At 32.9% G+C, this 19,435-nt stretch overlaps 1 protein-coding gene and 1 non-coding gene across 2 annotated transcripts; both read right to left on the bottom strand.

Annotated features, from left to right (window-relative positions):
• Positions 1-1,394: 1,394 nt before the first annotated feature.
• Positions 1,395-8,633, bottom strand: LOC115991914 (centromere protein C). The gene is made up of 11 exons (XM_031115898.1): positions 8,314-8,633; positions 7,298-7,503; positions 7,048-7,136; positions 6,868-6,970; positions 6,572-6,738; positions 5,367-6,382; positions 5,155-5,263; positions 3,946-4,031; positions 3,074-3,167; positions 2,878-2,985; positions 1,395-1,748 (listed from the first exon to the last, which is right to left on the bottom strand). The coding sequence occupies exons 1-11, from the start codon at positions 8,473-8,475 to the stop codon at positions 1,624-1,626; spliced, it is 2,265 nt and encodes a 754-aa protein (XP_030971758.1). The 5' UTR covers positions 8,476-8,633; the 3' UTR covers positions 1,395-1,623.
• Positions 8,634-19,304: 10,671 nt separating this feature from the next.
• Positions 19,305-19,386, bottom strand: TRNAS-AGA. The gene has a single exon. It is a non-coding gene; the product is annotated as a tRNA-Ser (tRNA).
• Between the last annotated feature and the right edge of the window lie 49 nt (positions 19,387-19,435).

Raw genomic sequence — 19,435 nt, forward strand, 5'->3', positions numbered from 1 at the left:
AAGCTACGGGATTAGCAGCATATTATAATTATTTCTTAAAAAAAAAAAAAAAAAGTTCCTCATTTAAAATTAATCCCATAATTAGAAGAAAAAAAAAAAACAATCGCATAATTAAATTTAAATGTTCTCGAGAGAAGATAACATCTTTTGTTGTATTGATTAATACAACCATGTAATTGAATTTAATTGAATAATCAAAAAGGTACTGTATGTATCTAAAGAATTGTATCTTTTTCAACATGTTTTATTTCGAACTCTCTTTCTCCTCCCTTGAGAGTTTCATTTTTAAAAGTAATCAAAAGATTATAGAATTGTACCTTTTTCAACATGTTTTATTATGAACTCTCTTTCTCCTCCCTTGACAGTTTCATCATTTTTAAAAGTAATCAAAAGATTATACAAAAAGAAAAATAAAGGTAGTTCTTATTTTTTTTATCACAAAAAGAAAAAAGTAACTCGCTTTAAACCATCACAATTACAAATGTACTATAAAATTAAGCAATCAACAATTATTAATAGACAAAACACAAATACTTTTAAATTGAAGATTTGATTGCCATTATTAATTTTCGTTAAATTGAAGATATTTATCATCGCAAGATCCAAGAAATTCCAATTTTGAGTGTTTAAGGAATTCAAACGAATACAAAATGTTTGGTCAAAGCCTCAAAGGTATGCATTACACATACTCAATAACGTTAGGATGGATAGCTTCCCACCATTTTCTCAATTCAGACACTGATTTAAATAGTGGAGTGAACATTACCAATTAATATTGAATTAGGTTGCTTATAGCAAAATTTTGTACTTTAAGTGCAAATTACACATATCCCCGCCGTTTAGACTCCAGATTCATTAAATATCCATAATTAACCATAAATTTTTGTACAAAATCCTTCCATAAGCTCATTGAATTTCCAGTTCAATGCGAGGAGAAATAAAGATAGTCTTAAATTATTCAGAATGAAATCAAATGAAATTCCAAATCTCCATCAAAAAGAAAATTCCAAATCAAAACTCTCTTCTGTAAGAGACTGAGTTGTATTTGCCAATTATTAGAATCTAATTTTCATGTGATTAAGGTCAACTCACCTGGATCAAGAAAACCCCATGAATTTTCTTCCTGAAGGTAAATAAAGGCAAACTAACCACATACAATAAACACAACTTACTCATGCTTTGAGAATTTCAAGTTCTATTTTTTTTTTTTTTCAAAATGCAAGTGATCTCTTACATATTTATTAACGATAAAACACAATTCAAGTCCAAATTCCTAAGCAAATAGTAATAGAATATACAATAGACTTAAAGTTATTCATCCTTTCCTCAGAAAATTTCACCTCCTGTCTTTTCATGATTCAAAGGAACGTTTTTCATGTACTACAATTTTGGCATAGAAGCTGTCTTTGATGAGAAGCATACGATACTATGATTGTTTACCACCACTAGACCACCTTTTTTTTAATTTTTTTTTTTTTTTTAATTGTTTAGACCACCATTGGAACTGAATAACTAGTTACAGGACAACCCTCCTCTCCGCTTCTTAAAGACCAAGTACAAAAGGAAGGCATCAAACTACAAACATATATGAAAACTCATTGGGGTACCTAATATTTCTTGAAATTATAGAGCTGCCAATTCAACAAGCTCTTTGTATTCATCAGATACGAAAGATTTCACCTTCAAAGCAGGTTGTCCATCTTCCTTTGATGGTGAAACATACTTTAACCCAATAACTGTTGTCAGACCTGCAAAGAGTACAATAAAACAAATCTATGTTACCTCCATTAGAAATGAAACTACAACAAGACATTGTTTCATGATTGTACCAATTTACAACAATTGGATATCGAAGGAAAGAGATGTAAAAAAAAATATGGCTTTGTTGCCCCGCTACACACCACAAATTATTAAAATTCTAAAAAATTACAAATACAATTTAAAAAATTGTATTTATTAATAGTTTACACACAGTAGCTCTTGGAACCCATAACCACAACCCACAGCCCATTCTTTACAAGGTGAAGAGGTGCCATTGAACTAGAGCCCATTGGCTCAAACACTTTTTTTTTTTTTTTTGATAAATTGGCTCATACACAAAATTGAAATTGAAGTCAACAAATTTGTACAGGTCACTGAATATACTTAATATGAACGAGGCAGTGAATGGTGCAGCGTAAAAATAGTTTTTTACACATAAACTTGTGTTTTATAGTTCTCAAAGCCTCCACCAATTACATGAATATATGTAAAGTCTTATTGCCTCTCACTCTCATCGGTGCTTGCAAAGTCCAAGGGGTTTTAAACTTTGAACAGACCTATGCTGGTGTATGTGAATGTGCACATATACCAGTTGTACATCCAATACATATTGGATGCTTCACAGTCCAGTTTTTAATATATGAAAATTGTATAAATTTATTTGAAAATTAATTAAAACTGTTGAATATTTTGTAGTAAATATTTCTAGTTTTCATAAATTCATATACAATAATTTCCTCAACACCCCCCCCCCCTCCTCAGTCTGGCCTTAAAACCTTGAACCTTCATATTTTTTATTCTCTTTAGGGTCCAGTCTTTAAAACAAGCCAGAATTATTGTATTTCCCGCTTCCAACTCATAAACTAGGGAGTTTGTGGTTGTCCACTAACAGTGCTGCAATTTTTTTTTTATAGCACAAGAACTTAGCATATACAGTGTTAGAGAACTTAGCATATAATAAAAAAATAGCAACCACCTCCTCCAAATGGTTTATACTCCATAAAGATTGTGTATAGAAGAAGTAGTCTAATTATTAGCCATAGTTTAAGCTCAGAGACGATTATAAAGAACTGTACAAATTCCTTAACTAGGAAATCCACACAAGAGAGAACTTACTCTGATGGATGCGTCCATATAATAATCTTTCACCTTTCCAATACTCCAAAGGTCTTGTCCTGATCCTGGTGCTTCGCCTTACCCCATGTTCCCACAATAAACCAGCTCCTATGAATATAACAGACATCCAGTTACTCCAACAAAATAACCAAACAAGATTTAGTGAAATATAGTTGAGATTTATAAAAATAAACACCTGCAAGGCTTTTCCTGCAAGGCTTTTCTTTTCTCTTGCGTGGACGTGGTGGTGTTGCTTTGTTTTGCTCATTCAATGATTCCTCGGTACATTCCTGGATGTTGTGTTTCACAAGACACAATAAAAACAAATTCCAATCGTTACAAAGTACTAAAACGGGAACTAACCACCATAAAGATAGATAATTCTTTTTTGGACAAGTAAATTAGCTCACTTAAAAACACCTAAGGGAGCCCCTAGGCCTTGAATCAGAAGATAAAGGGATGGCGCATAGATTATATAGGTCATTTATATTGGCCAGAAAAAGGGAGAAAGAAAGCATAGGACCAAGGGGACTTAATCTATATATATAAGAATTATCCATTAGACAAACATCTGTATTTTGGCCTTGAAAACATGAAACTTACATTGACCCATTTAAATTAAATTAAATTAATAAAAAAAAACACACGCACTATCAGTTTGAACAGTCATGGACTTTCAATAAATTACAGCTTTTCATGTTGAAACATGTTGGCACATAATAAGTGAAAATCTATTAACTACTTAAATGTCAATTTCTATATGGCAGAATTAATATGATAAACATTGGAGCCAACCCTAAAGTAATTGGGACTAAGTCCTAGTTGAATTGAATATAAATAATGATAGACATGGCAAAAATAATCAGAAAAAGGTAAAAATAAAGATCCACACCTCCAGTACAATTTCGTTTGTGATAACTAAAAATACAAAGCTAAAACCATTTCAACGTCACTAATACAAAAATGCTAAACATGGCTAAAAAAACTCTCAATGTATCAGCAACAAGCAGCAAATAGAGCAAAAGAATGAATGGAATGGATTGGAAAATAACATGGAAAGATAATAACCTCTAAATGCTGTTCTGGAACATCGCCTGGGGATTTAGAGAGTTGATGCACTGCATGTTCTTCAACAACAGCAGGACTTGACTGATCTGAGAGAGAAAATAAAAAAAAAAAATGCATAAAATACACTTACATTCAACCATCTAAAGCATAATCATCACTCCTAATTTTAAATTATTAAAACAGAGAGAATTCCATTTGGAAGGCAAATAAATTACACTTGCCTTATAAAACTTCATGTGCAAGCTCACAGAAAATGAGACTTATTCAGTGGGGAAACAAAAAAGCTTATTCTAGACATAAAATAGCTTAATCATAAATCATTATACCTATTAGCTGTTTCTCTTCACCTCAACTTCATTGGAACTGATTGGTTTAGACCTATTAGCAGTTTCCATTTACCTAATCTTGGTTGAACTGGTTGGTTATGTGCAGAGATAAGACCAACATTAATTTGTTAAAGATAACTTGGAACAAACAAACAACCCTTTGATCATCTAAAGGTAAGTCAAGTTACTCTCCCCTAATTAACAGAATATCACTATATCAATATCAGTAATCCAGAAGCCTTTATGTCAAGCACAGTGCAGGCACTGATAGCATTTGCTAAATGTGTACAAATGTATGGGCATATCACTACCTATTTCTGACTTAAATAGTAATCTGAATTTCAGAAAATGTATCTGCAATTCTTTTTTATTAAGTAAAAATGTATCTCTAACTTCAACCCCATATTGTGACCATATTGCACAACTAGAACATACAAGACAAGCTTGATTAACTTCTTCATAGTGGCACATATAGGTACAACAGGGTTCAGATAAAGCCCATAATGATCCGAAAAATCTCTTGTATCGTTTGGAAGAAATAGCAGGTCACAATGGAAGCATATTTTCTAGTGGATCTGTTCAAAACCTCCTTGATCCTAAAGGGTTGAGAATCTAGCAAATATTAAAATGTATTTTATTAGCTAGATAATTATCAAAAAAAATATCTAGCTAATATTAATATTGCATTTTAAGACTTCTAATTACTTATTAGTCTACAGGATGCTTACCTCTTTCCAAAGAGAACCACACAATGATCATTGATCAATTAATTTCATGCAGCCACTACTAGATAAACTGAATTTTAACTAAAAAATCTGAGATTTAGCCATCAGCATCACAAAAGTATTTCTCACAATGCACAAACAAAAAAACACAATCATACCCAACATGCTCTGAATGTCATTCAAGATTTCCTCAGTTGCATCTGCCATGTTCAGATCAGGCTGGGGAGAAGCCACTGCCTCCACTGGTTCCTGCAGCATGTCTTCCACCTAAAGTTTGTCACATTAACAAAACACAACACTCAAATTTAAAACATTCACAACTCTATTTAAATAAAAAATATAAACCAAACCAACAAAAAGGAAGATTAACCTTATCCTCCAAGTTATTGGGTCCATTTGTCTGAGCAGTCATATCAGCATCATGACAACTCAACTGCACATCTAGATCATTATCCTTATTACAGCTTCTAACATTATCCTCCATGTCAACATGAGTTCCACTGGAGCCAACATCAACACCAACAGAAACTTTACTTGGATTATCATGCACAATTGCTTCCGCATAAGTAAAATCCCCAATAACTGCCTCAGGTGAAGCTGTCTTAGCAACTGTAGTGTCAACTTCCTCAATTAAAGGTGATTTCAACTTGTCACAATTGCTCAACTGCTCATCTAGATCAATATCCATATTACAGCCTCTAACATTATCCTCCATGTCAACATGAGTTCCACTGGAGCCAACGTCAACACCAACAGAAACTTTACTTGAATTATCATGCACAATTGCTTCCGAATTTGTAAAATCCCCAATAACTGCCTCAGGTGAACCTGTCTTAGCAACTGCAGTGCCATCTTCCTCAATTAAAGGTGATTTCAACCCATCAAAATTGCTCAACTGCTTTCCTGAATCATAAAGATCAGACTCTTTACGAGATTCCATCAGAGAGGGGGTTATCCCTTGTGAGTCATCAAAATCAAGAATGGAAAATGGATCGTTTGATGGCATTGACTGCACAATATGCTTCTGTAATGATGGGAATGGAGCAAACGGACTTCTTGGGGGTGTGGGTGAAGCTATATGATTAACAGAGTTTTCTGCCTCCTTTGTAAGCTTCTCAGGTGTTTTACTGCTAATCTTTTTTAACAGATTATCTATGTCCGATAAAGCCTTCCGAGGCTTTGTTATGTTTCCTCTTGACGGATTCAAATTTATCTTTTGGGCACCTTGCAACTCTGGGAGACTTAGATTCTCTAGATCAATGGGTTTGATCTGCAAGCGCTTCTGTAAAATACTGATTGTTCCATTCCCTTCCAAATCTTCAAAATTACCAGATAGTAACTCATCCAAGATTTCATTAACATTTTTCTCTAACTTGTCCATTGAACCTATTTAGAATGCAATTAATCATGATATTAGGCATCTATGAAAAAAAAAAGAAAAAGAAAGAAGAAGACGCAAGATTTAAAAGAAAAAAGAAAGTTGGATACTAGCATTAAGTAAAAAGCAGAGCTAAGAGAGAGGGAAATAGCATGGCTTCAGAGAGAGTTGATATATTCTTCAAAAGTGCCCCTTACCAGCTAATTCACTCTCACGTGACACTACATTTTGATCAGTTTCGTGTTGCGGCATGTCATCAATTGGGATGACGATGCCTGATTCAAATGGCTCCTGAGAAGATATGACATTCTCTTTATTTTCAGAAATCACCGATGAATAGCGATGCTTGTATCTAACCGACCGCCTGGGTCACCCAAAAAATATAAATAAAAATACAAAAAATAAAATAAATGTCATTCCATAAGACAAGAACAAATGCTATATGGTCAAACTAGTATAAAGGGGGATAGATGATACAAAATGCTGATCATACCCTAGAATCCCTGGTCGACGTGGTCGTACAGTTGTGGAAGGATCGTGCTGTTCTAAATTCATTGAAACTCTACCAGTCTGCTTCTGTATTTCTCTTTTGGCATCTAATAAAACAGTAAAAACAAGTGTTACACAAATTATTGCAGCATGGATTTCAGAAGGTAGAGAGAGTGCAACTTACTTTCAAATCGTTCATAGGCCAAGAAGAATTCCTCTGGGTCTTTTAGCTGATCAATATCCAAATTTGATTCCAAACTCACAGCAGACTGACTGTGCAATGAGAATAAGGCTTAGTTTGATAGATAATTTGCACTAAAAGGAACCACTTTGGTTTTTTTTTTTTTTTTTTTTTTTTTTTTTTTTTTTTTTTTTTTTTTCTTTTTTTTTTTTTTTTGTAACTTTTCTGAGAAAGACATCAAGAATAGGCTCACCTAAGACTAGGCTTTAAACTAAAACGAGCCCGCTTACGGCCTAAGCCTGGCCTTCTTTCTGGGAGACTTTCTTCATCCAGCGCAACACCAGTTTCTATTTTCGCTTTAGATGCCAGAAAATTTGCAATTTCTGAGTTCAGAAGTTCTGAACTCCCATCTAAAACCATTTTTGCCTGCTCTAGAAGTTTATTGGGACTTCGTAAGGCCTGAAAGGACAGGAAAAACAAGAAATGTGACCATTTTCTTTGATCAAACTAAATTTACTGCACATCATCTCCAAATAAAGAAAACATTCTACCTGAAATAAACTTGCTTTGAATTTGAGTTTAATTAATGAGTATATCATTGTGAAAAAACTCTATTTGATGGCAGGAACACAGAGGTAAGGAAAGAAAATTGAGTTTGGTCCAAATCAAAGATGCTTCAATTTACCGGACCTTACACAATTACCGCTCTACTTAGGTAAGCCTCGTATACATACATTCAACTGAGTTTCTCAGTTTGAACAAACAAAATGGTCTGTCTTGTGTGTTAATGATAATGCTAGAAGTTTCAGGTAAGTAGCAATACGCTTATAACTTTCCTAATTTGAAAGGCAGCAAATTTTTCCAATCCTCAAAGCCTCAAAAAGCTCACTATGTTTCACTTTCCTTCAATTTTCTCAGAAATTTTGCTTATAATATTACATTTTCATCCAAAAATTTGGAGAAACCAGAATCCAAAAGAGTCACGTTACTATCAAGCAGATATCTTCATTTTCACAGCTCACAAAAAGATACAAAATCCAAAACTGAAAAAGAGTCACAGTAAAGTCAGTTAAGTTCAAATTTGCAACATATTCAGACAACAAACAGTCACGCTACACTTCCTAACCCTAACATTTTCTCGGCAACCAAACAGACACAGAAAAAATGAACGATTGAACACTGAAAACCCTAGAAATCAAGAGCGATTAGAGGAAAATAAAGGACTTAGAGAGAGAGAGAGAGAGAGAGAGAGAGAGAGAGAGAGTTTACGATGGACTTGAGGTGGTTGTGGATGGAGTCGAGATCGGCGTCGAAGTCCCATGACTTGGTCGGGTCGGGTTGGACCCGGAACGAGTTGGGGAAGAGAGCGAGACCATAGTATGATGAGAGCGGATCCACCGCCGAATCGGAGCTCGGAGGCTCGGCTACCATTGTTGTTTGTGGTCAGGGTGTGTTTGGGAAGTGGAAAATTCAAAAATGACACAAGTAAGCGGGAGTGGGCACTTTCGTCTTTCGTTTCGCTTGGGAGTGTGCTTTGGACTTTTTGAGTTTGAGATGATGATAGACTATGCACATAATGCCCTACGCAGGCTTTTGATTTTTTTTGTTTTATATTTTATTTTTCAGTTTTTTTGGCAGATCTGCTCCTGCATAACGGTTATAAATGCAGTAACGTCGTCGTTTTAGGTCCCGAAATTCAAATAGTTAGGGGTTTATACTCAAATAGACGATATTGTAGGGACCATGTTTGGTAATTTGGTTACACTTGGAGGAAGGGAGGTGGATAGGGTAATTTTGTCTTTTTATAAATTCTAATTCCTCCGATTTATTTTCTTTCTTGTTAACTAATCAAGGGATTATCCTTCTATTTCCCTTTCTCCTCTTTCAACCGATACAAACCAAAGGCTCTGATGAATGTAGGGTGAGTTTGGTTGAACTTTTTAAAACTTGGCTTTTTGAAATAGTTGAGTTTTTAAAAAGTGTCGTATGAAAGCTGTTAAAAAGTACTTGTTGAAAAAACTGAGTGTTTGACTAGCACTTATAAAAGTACTGGTTTGAATGGTAAATTACCAAAAATGACAATGTATATATAAAGGAGTGTTGAGGTACAAATTTTCGGGCCTTGATTTTATTGGTCCACTCACAAAATACTCACATGAACCTACACATTATTTAAAACTCACATAAATATTTCTCATATATATTACCCAAATATTCTCCATATTATTGGGCCTTCACAAATACTCCGTACCCAAGCCCATAAATTGCCATGGGCTCTCTCACAAATATTACCTATTATATCCCACATATCATCCAACTTAAATTCTCCACAAAATATGCTCATTATATCACTACCAAAATTGGGCCGCAAATTACACGATCCCCACATAAAGCCCAACATCATTTGGCTTGTTGGCAAAACTCAAAGAAAGCCCAAATTTCAAAAGTCCCATTACGATGTGGCTAATTCCAAAGTCCCACTACAATGTAGCTAATTCCAAAGTCCCACTACAACGTGGCTAATTCCAAAGACCCACTACGATGTGGCTAATTCCAAAAGTTCCAATATGACGTGGCTAATTCCAAAGTCCCACTACGATGTGGCTAATTCCAAAAATCCCACTACGACATGGCTAATTCCAAAGTCCCACTACGATGTGGCTAATTCCAAAAGTCCCACTATGATGTGGCTAATTCCAAAAATCCCACTACGATGTGGCGAATTCGATGTCCCACTACGATGTGGCAAATTCAAAACCCACTACGATGCGACACTATTTACAAAGTTCGTTGCTACACGGCACCTTAAAGCCCATTGCTACACGGCAATACTTTACAAAATCTCAAAATCATTTTTACAAAGCCCAAATTCTTATTTGGCATCTATTTTTCACAAAGCCCAAATTCCTATTTGGCATCTATTTTCACAAAGCCCAAATTCTTATTTGGCATCTATTTTCAAAGAGCCCAAATTCTGATTTGGCACTATTTTACAAAACCCAAATACTAATTTGGTACTATTTTATAAAGCCCAAATATTATCTTGGCAATTCTTTCATAAAGCCCAAATACTAATTTGGCAATTATCTTTACACTATTTTTTTATGAAAGTCCAAATGCTAATTTGGCATCCATTTTACAAAACCTAAAACCACTCTACCAATTATCTTACAAAGCCTAGAATGACATTTTGGCAAAAACAATTACTTTATACTCAAAGCCCAAATGTTAATTTGGCACTTATTTTTGCAAAGCCCAAATAATCTTTTGGCAACTATTTCATGAAGCCCAAATGTTATTTTGGCACATATTTACTAAGTTCAAATATTATTTTAACATTTGTTAAATCCCCAACTCATGGGAAATACAAATTATTCATTTCTTAAAATAATATCTCTTTGACAAAATTTTATGGGAACTATGTCTATTATTTCCATAATCAAATTATAAAACTCATGAATATCACCCATGGCAAAACTACTCATTTTGTAGGGTTAACGGAGAGCTCCATTTATATTAGGGTTTTTAGGGGGTGATTAGCAAATAATCTTTGCTAAATCTTAAGAACGATTCTCTAAGGATTTTCTGGAGATTGAGGAAGATTTAGCAAAGATTATTTGCTAATCACCCCCTAAAAACCCTAATATAAATGGAGCTCTCCGTTAATGCTTCAACCAACCAACAAGGCACTAAGACTTACACTAGAAAAGTTTCTGCCTTAACCTCTCTATTTAAGCTTTCTCTAAACTCTGAAAAAGCCTCTGAGTTCTTAGTTTCAAGCATAGAAACTAAGTCTCCCAGCTCCTAACTCACAAATACTTTCTCATAGCTCTACTCATAAATACTTACTTGCCCTAGCAGAATATTCCAACAGTACTACTATACACTCTTACTCTCACTCATTACTCATACTACTCACAAATGATTCTCTCTACTTACTACATATATTATATTCATGAGCATGCCATGGCATCATAATGATCTTGCTGCGCTAGCTAGGATCTCTCTCTCTCCCTTCATCTCACACCAAGTCTTCTCCATTATTTGTTATTATGGAACTTATGATATTTATCTACTCATTTACTATCAATGGTTATGATGTGACTGTCACTATAAAAATTTTCCCTCATATTGTTGTATTAGAAGATTCCTCTCCAAAGCTAACGGATGATGAGTACGAAAACATAAATGTTTCCCTTAGTCTGTAAAGTAACTAATTTCGTTTTACTTTACTGCTGGGCTATTATTTGCAGGAGTACTTTAACAACTGGACCCTTTTCTGCAGAAACATTGTTACCGCTAAGCTGTTTCCTGCAAAAATATTTTACTGCTGTGTTATTTCTTGCAGTATGTTTTTCAACCATGCTGACGTGTTCGCTGTAGGGATTGTTCATAGGCCACTCTTGACAGTTCCAACCTAAACCCTAGGCATAAAATATAGTGGACTTCTTGAATCTTCACCGATAGCCTTTGGGCCATGCATCAAGCTCATCGTCGAGTTTCAGTTTAGACCCTCCGACCCAACATAAATCTTACTTGTCGGGAAGGAAACTTTTTCGCCTTCGACAAGGAGTTTATTTCATACTTTAATCAACTACTTCATAATACTTAAATCAATTTTTCTCTTTCTAAAAAAATTATTTTTTTCTCATTAATATTAGCTAATAATAACCTACCACATAAGATTTATTGTTAAAGTATTATAAAATTATTGTGATAATTGATACTGATTTTAATCTGAACGTACTATTACAATTATGTTTTTCTAACCAATATTAGTTAATAATAACCCACCACTTAATATTTATTGTTAAAGTACTGTGAAAAATATTGTGATAATTGATACCAATTTTAATTTGAACATAATATTAAAATTATTTTTTTCTCTTTCTAAAAAAATTATTTTTTCTCACAAATATTAGCTAATAATAATCTACCACTTAAGATTTATTGTGAAAGTATTGTAAAAATATTATGATAGCATTTCTCAATTTTAATTTCTTATTCTTTATTTTTTTTCCTTATTTTTTTTTTCTTTTCATCTGTATTTCCTTCTTCTTCTTTTTCCTTCTTTTTTTCTCCTCCACACACGTACCCTTACTTTTTTTCTTTTTTTCCTACCACTTCCTCCACGCTCCAGACATTCCACACAGAGCCTCTTTCTTCCTCTTTCTTTTTTTATTTTCTTTCTTCCTTTCTCCCTTTTCTCTTGCCACACAGAGCCTCCCTACCACTTCCTTCACATATTACTAGCAGTACCCAATACCCACACTTCAAGTACCCAATACCCACACTTTAACTTTGCCTTTTGAAACACAGTGGGCAATTTGGGAAGAAGACGAAGAAGAAAGAAGAAGACGAAGAAGATCGGTCCGGATCGGTCAAGAGGAACATTTACTTGCAGCAGCATGGTCCGGATTGCGTAGCAGCACGAAGGAGAGGCTTGTTCTTGAAGATGAGATAAGAGGAAGCCGTGACTTTCTAGCTACAGACCTTGATTTATCAAAGGGTAAAGTTAGATTTTCAGTAAAATGTGAAGTGCAATTTGGTAATTACCCAGAGTCCAACGGATAGTTGATTCGACGAGCACAGACTTTTTCCAAAATGGACCTCAGAGCTCCTTTTATGGCTTGTGCGTTCTCTTCACAAACCCAAAACGCAACTTTTTCCAAAAAGTTGCGTTTTATACTAACCAAACGAGCTTTTTGTATTTGTTTTTTTCAAAACGGGCTTTTTGGGTTGGGAAAGTTGAAACAAATAGGCACTTAAACTATTTAGGAATGCACTAAACAGTGTCTTGTTTTAAAGTCGAATTTAAACTAATATTGGAAAAATTATTGAATATTCCGAGAGTATCATAAATGCGTATTTTTCCTTTCACATGAATTGTAGGTCTCAATATAAATTTAATTAATGGGACCCACAGTTATGTAAAAATGAAAAGTACGCATATATGATACTTCGGGAGTGCTCAATAATTACCCCAAATATGGTGTTTGTTTGGCAAGATTATTTTTGTCAACTTATTTTACTATTTAGCTTTTTTTTTTTTTCTACTATTCACGAGTCTCATGACACTTTTTGGTACTATTTATGGATTCCAATGTACTATTTCAGCTAACTTTTACCTTTATCTACAGTATTTTCAACAAAAAATTTTCAGTTTCAGTAAAATAAACGAATCCCAAACAAACTCATAGTGTTGGATTGGTTGGAGGGGTTAGAAAAGTGGGAGGATATAAAATATTTTATTTTCTCTTTATTTTGTTTGGTTATGAGTGAAAAAGTAGAGAGATGGAAAAAATAAATTTACTCATATAGCTAGGGGTGTGCATGGGTCGGGTTGAGGGGATTTTTTGACCCAACCCACCATAGTGGGTCAAAAAAAATTCACCCAACTCAACCCATCACATAAGTCCAACCCAACCCACATGGGTCGAGTTGGGTCAGGTTGAACCCATGGGTTTGACAAATTTTATTATTATTATTAAACTAAGTAGAAAAAAAATATAAATATTAATATATTAAAAAAACTAAAGATTAGTATCAATGTAACTCCTTAAAGGCAAACAACACTAATGACTAAACAACAATAGTAATTTATTAGGATTTGTGTGAACCAATTGGCTTTTATATAAGATAGGAAAAACTGGTTATTTAAAAAATTTTATTAATTATATAATATATTATATATATATTAAATTAGTATTAGTAGGAGGAACCGAGGAAATGTTGTTCCACAGCTGGTTTTTTTTTTAAATTATTAAATATATAATATATATTTAAATATATATATATATATAAGTTCCCTACAGCTGATTTAAAAAAAATTATTAAATATATAATATATTTTAAATATATATTAAATATGGTGGGTAGGGTTGGGTTTGGTGAGTTTGTAATTTTATGACCCAAACCCAACTCGACCCGCTATAATTTTTTTTTTTTGTAACCCAACCCAACCCACCAAGTCTTAAAAATCGACCCAACCCGTCGAGTAGGGTTTGGCAGGTCAGTGGGTTTTCTGCACACCCCTACATATAGCCTTGTTAAAAAATTATCTACTAGAGAATAAACTAAAAGAAATCAATGTCAAACAATTACAAATCTAGAAACTTGAAAATTTATACCTTATTGTCCATTTGAGACAATTTTTTTTTTTTTTACTTGATTATGAATAGGAATGTGCAACCAGCCAATCCACCAATCTACCAGGACTGACTTGACCCAACCCAACTCACCAAATTGGGTTATATAAATTTTTTTAATGGTCGGGTTGGGCTCAAGTCATAACAATCACAAACCCGCCTAACCCAACCCACCTATATATTTAAAAATATATTATATAATTAATAATTTTTTTATTTAACTTTTTCCCATATTCGGCTCTTCCTATATAAAACTCAATTACCTTGCAAAATCCTAACAATCTTATTTCTCTCTCTGTCGCCTCCCATTCTACTCCTATTTGTTTACAACTGAGTTTTGATATTAATTCATATATATTTTGTTTATCAACTCAGTTGGAATATTAGTTCAAGTATATTTTGCATGGTTTTAACAACTGAACCGACCAGTTCAACCAAGAACCGGACCTTAATTCGGTTCGGTTATTAGTTAAAACCGAAAATGAAAGAAAAACTGAATAAACAGTACAAACTGCCGATTCAACCAGCATAACCGAAAACCAATGCGATTAAACTAGTTTTAGCACTTCTTCATAAATACTTCAACTGTTGTGTTTTTTAACACCCAAAAAGAAATTAAAAAAAAAAAAGAAATCTTGTTTCAGATTTAAGAAGAGAGGTTTTGATTTTGAAAATGCTCTCTCAAGTATGAAGTGGTGAAACTTAAGACACTCACAATGACCCAAAAACATCATATTTACTTTACTTACCTTTTGCTCTAAAGAAAAAAAAATCAGATTTACTATATTTGTGTTAAGGAAGAACCAAAGAAGCCCAAAGATAAGCAGATTTGTAATGATCTGCTACTTCAATTGAGGCTTTTTTTTTTATGCTCTTGCCTCTTGCACATGCTCATGAGAGAGAGAGAGAGAGAGAGAGAGAGAGAGAGAGAGAGTTTTGAAGAGAGAGATGTGAAAAGCAAAAAGTGAGATGGGAAAATGTAAAGAAATATTGTTGAAACTTGAACCAAACGTGTGGCAGTGGTTGTATAGATTTCAAAATGTGTGGTAGTTGGGATATTTAGTTTTTTTTTTTTTTAATACAATATATAAATTATACTCTACCATAATCTAAGTATATATGTGTGTGAAGCTCCTTATTGGAGATTTGAACCCCAGCCTTTACCCCCCACACCCCACAAGCACTTATACTTGTGGAGTGACCATTGCACTAAAGGTGTGCGGTGGTCCAACGCCCCTTAGTATTAACATGTAGAATGTGTGGAGGGAAAAAAACATCAAGTGGGCAATGATATTACTACCCATTGGTGCACTTACTTTTTGTTATTTGAAAGGTTAAAAAATAACTAAAATATTTTATAATGGGTTATGGGTGCTTGTGTATGTTTTTTTGTTTTTGTTTTGGTTGAATTGTGTTGAGTGGTGTCTAAAAGTTGGTAAGCTAAAGTTTAATGTTTACTATTATTTAATTTTTTAGCTAAAATGACCAAGTATAAAATTATTTATTTATTTATTTTTATAATTATCAATTAAATTATTTATGACGTCACCGGTTCGACCAAAAAATCGATAACCAGTCCCTTTTCCAGTTCTTTCATCGTACCGGTTTTTAAAACCATGATATTTTATTTATCAACTCAGGTAGCAAGTATGATATATTTTTTGCTGCTCAATTTAATAATAATAGTAATTAAAAAAAAAAAAAAAGGTCAAACCCATGAGTTCAACCCGACCCAATCCGATGCATGTGGGTTGGGTTGGATTTTTTTTTAACCCACCATGGTAAGTTGGGTCAAAAAATCTCCTCAATCCGACCCATACACACCTCTAATTATGAATATAAAAATATTATTTTAGTTCAAATTTAAGAACTTAGATTCCTTGTAAAGACTTCAAAAAATTTACCTAAATTTATTTCATAAAAATAATAACATGGATTAATAAGGAAAATATAAAATTTTATTTTAGTTTTATTTGAGCAAATAAGAATGAAAGTTTTAAAATATTGATATTTAAAAACTTTCATTCTTGTAAAATAATATATATATATATATATATAATGTGAAAGCTATGTTTGATTTATTTATACTAAATATATAATTGAAAGTATATATTTATAAAAGAGAAATGCTATTTTTGAGAGAGAGAGAGAGAGAGAGAGAGAGAGAGAGAGAGAGATGGTGATAAAAACGTGTACTACAAATATTACCAAAAAAGCATGGATGCCATACCAATCAATCAATTATAAAACTATATCTTTCAAATTTCAACTCCAAAACAAGCTAGGGTAAACTTACAACTCTAAATTTGGTGGAGCAATATTTTTCAAATTCAATCAAAAGAGAGAATAAAAAATTGAGGATATAGTTCTACTGATTCTACTTTTCACTAGGTAAAATGAGAAACTCATTATGTATATGACTATTTCCTCTATGTATGATCGAGCTAAAAACAAAGAGACAGAGCACATGGATCTCATTAGCAACAAGAGTTAACAACAACATTTTCTTAAATTATTATATTATACATTAGCACCTTTAAATAGTTGAAGTCAATTATGGTTCTCTATTACTGTTAGAATCCATGCAAAGAACATTGAAGATTATAGAGTAATAACGGGTAGGGTGGCAATTCGTGTTTCCGTGTCGGGTTTATATCGTGTCAACTTAGGAATATCCGATTATATGAGTAAACACTAACCCGACATATTTATTAAACTGGTTAATATTTTCAACCCTAACACGACCCATTTATTAAACGAGTCAGTCGTGTTGACCTGTTTATCAAATTCTATCAAAATGAAGAAAAAAAAAAAAAATATATATATATATATATGAAAAAAACAAATAAATATTTTTAATATAAAATTTAGTACTAACGAGTAATAATAATTTAAAACTAAAGCATATCTCAATATTACAAACAATTAATCACAATATGTCAAAGAAAATAAACTACAACAACAAATAATTTTATATACTTAGGGTTTGAAGGATATATTGGTAAAATGTTATTTAATTAAATGGGTTAGATGGGTTAAAAGGGTTACATGGGTTGAACACGAACCCAACCTATTTAATAAATGAGTTAGTTGTGTCAACTCGAATATGACACAAACCCATTAAATCTCAACCCATAACCTACTAGTTTCGTGTCGTGTTGCATCAGGTTCATGGGTCGTGTATAATTTTGTCACCCCTAATAACGGGACAAAGTTCTCTTTAAACTAAACAATTGTGCAAAAATATTTATGAATTTTTATTAATTAGGAGAGGTGGACTATTGGAGTTTTTTATTTTTTATTTATTTTTTTGTTGGGTTAGTTTCTGAAGTAATTTTCTTTGTATGGCAACTCAAATATTTTAAACGATAATGTTTTTTTTTTTTTAATTAAAAGTGATCATTTAAGTTAATATTAATAGAATAATTTTTAGTTTTTCTCAAAAAAAAAAAAAAAAAAGAAGGTTAATATCAATTGTAAGGGTTAAGGCCCAAAATAATGTATTGGGCCTTTGACCTTGTCCGAGGTCACTAACAAATCCGATGAGGAAAAGGTGACTTAAATGATTCACATTACAAGTCTCACCAGTGGGGGATGAAGGGAAGAAGGTCCGAGGAGGAACTCCTCCTCGGACACGATAAACGCAGACTAAGTGTGTACTCTAGCAACTGGAATGCGCCCCATGAACATGTGAGAGGAAAGAAAACTCAAAATATCTAAGAAAAAGCTGTCACCATCACATTAAATGCACTGCAGCTACTTTTTTGGCCGCATTAATGTGGAGAGGACCTCTGAACAGTGCTGCCTTGGCTGCCACAACTCACAGAGGGTTGAAAGGGGTGTCTGATGGGATGGATACGCAAGTGGAGATCTAGATGATCAACAAGTGTAAGGTCCTAATGATAAAAAATGAGCTATATAATGTGGAAGAGCCCCCATGAGGAAAGGGGCGAAGAAAAGGAAAGAGAGAGAGAATACTGTAGCATACTAAACAATCTTAATATTGTGATCAGTATATGATAAATTTTGGTATCCTCAGACTAACATCCATTGGCACTAATGTCTTTTATTTGTGCTTGATTGTCTCTTAACTCCATATTAGTCGTTACCAAATTCATTAAGATCTAGTTCTTTGACCCATACTCTACAAAATTCATTATATTGGGCTTATTAGACCAGGGTTTCATACATTTGGGCTTGGGCTCCAAATGATGCCCCTACATCAATAATTCTTCTAATAATTTTTTTATATTAAAAGTGATCATTTAAGTTAATATTAATAGAATAATTTTTAGTTTCTAAAAAAAAAGTTAATATTAATAATTCTTCTAAAAAAAAGTGAATATTAATAATTTATAATATAGTAATAAAATGCCATACCAATCAATTAATTATGAAACTATATCTTTGAAATTTCAACTCCAGAACAAGCTAGGGTAAACTTACAACTCTAAAAATGGTGGAGCAATATTTTTCAAATCCAAATCCAAAGAGAGAATAAAAATTTGATGATATAGTTCTATTGATTTTACTTTTCACAAGGTAAAATGAGAAACATATCATGCATAGGACTATTTCCTGTGTGCATGAAAGAGCACATGGAAGTATGGAACTCATTAGCAACAAGAGTTAACAACAACATTTTCTTAAATCATTATATTATACATAAGCACCTTTTAAATAGTTGAAGTTGATTACAGTTCTCTGTTAGAATTCATGCAAAGAACGTTGAAGACAAAGTTCTCTTTGAACTAAACAATAGTGCAAAAATATTTATGAATATATATTAATTAGGAGAGGTGGACTATTGATTTTTTTTTTTTTTTTTTTTTTTGGGTTGGATCCTGGCATACATGTTGAGCTTCTGAAGTAATATTTTTTGAATGACAACTCAAATATTTGAAACGATAATGTTTTTTTTATTAATAATGATCATTTAAGTTAATATTAATAATTTCTTCAAAAAAAAATTAATATTAACAGTATAATTTTTAGTTTCTCAAAAAAAAAAAATCATATTGATAATTCTGCTCAAAAAGAGAAGTGAATATTAATAATTTATAATATAGTAATAAAATGACCTATAAGAAAAGAGTGAATATAAAAAAAGTTCGTGGACGGTAGGATTCGAACCTACGCGGGGAAACCCCACATGATTTCTAGTCATGCCCAATAACCACTCTGGCACGTCCACCTTGATGGCCCTCGGAGCAAAAAATATAAAACTAAAATATTAAATGTGA

The sequence above is a fragment of the Quercus lobata genome, chromosome 5 (genome assembly GCF_001633185.2).
Source record: "Quercus lobata isolate SW786 chromosome 5, ValleyOak3.0 Primary Assembly, whole genome shotgun sequence".
Taxonomy (NCBI): domain Eukaryota; kingdom Viridiplantae; phylum Streptophyta; class Magnoliopsida; order Fagales; family Fagaceae; genus Quercus; species Quercus lobata.

Bases quoted from the DNA above. Each gene is read 5' to 3' on its own strand.
- LOC115991914 (XM_031115898.1), bottom strand. From the start codon at position 8,475: ATGGTAGCCGAGCCTCCGAGCTCCGATTCGGCGGTGGATCCGCTCTCA. The intron at 4,032-5,154 runs GTATGATTGTGT...TTTCTCTCTCAG, and splicing joins TGACATTCAGAGCATGTTGG to ATCAGTCAAGTCCTGCTGTT. The intron at 3,168-3,945 runs GTTATTATCTTT...CACAACATCCAG, and splicing joins TTCCAGAACAGCATTTAGAG to GAATGTACCGAGGAATCATT.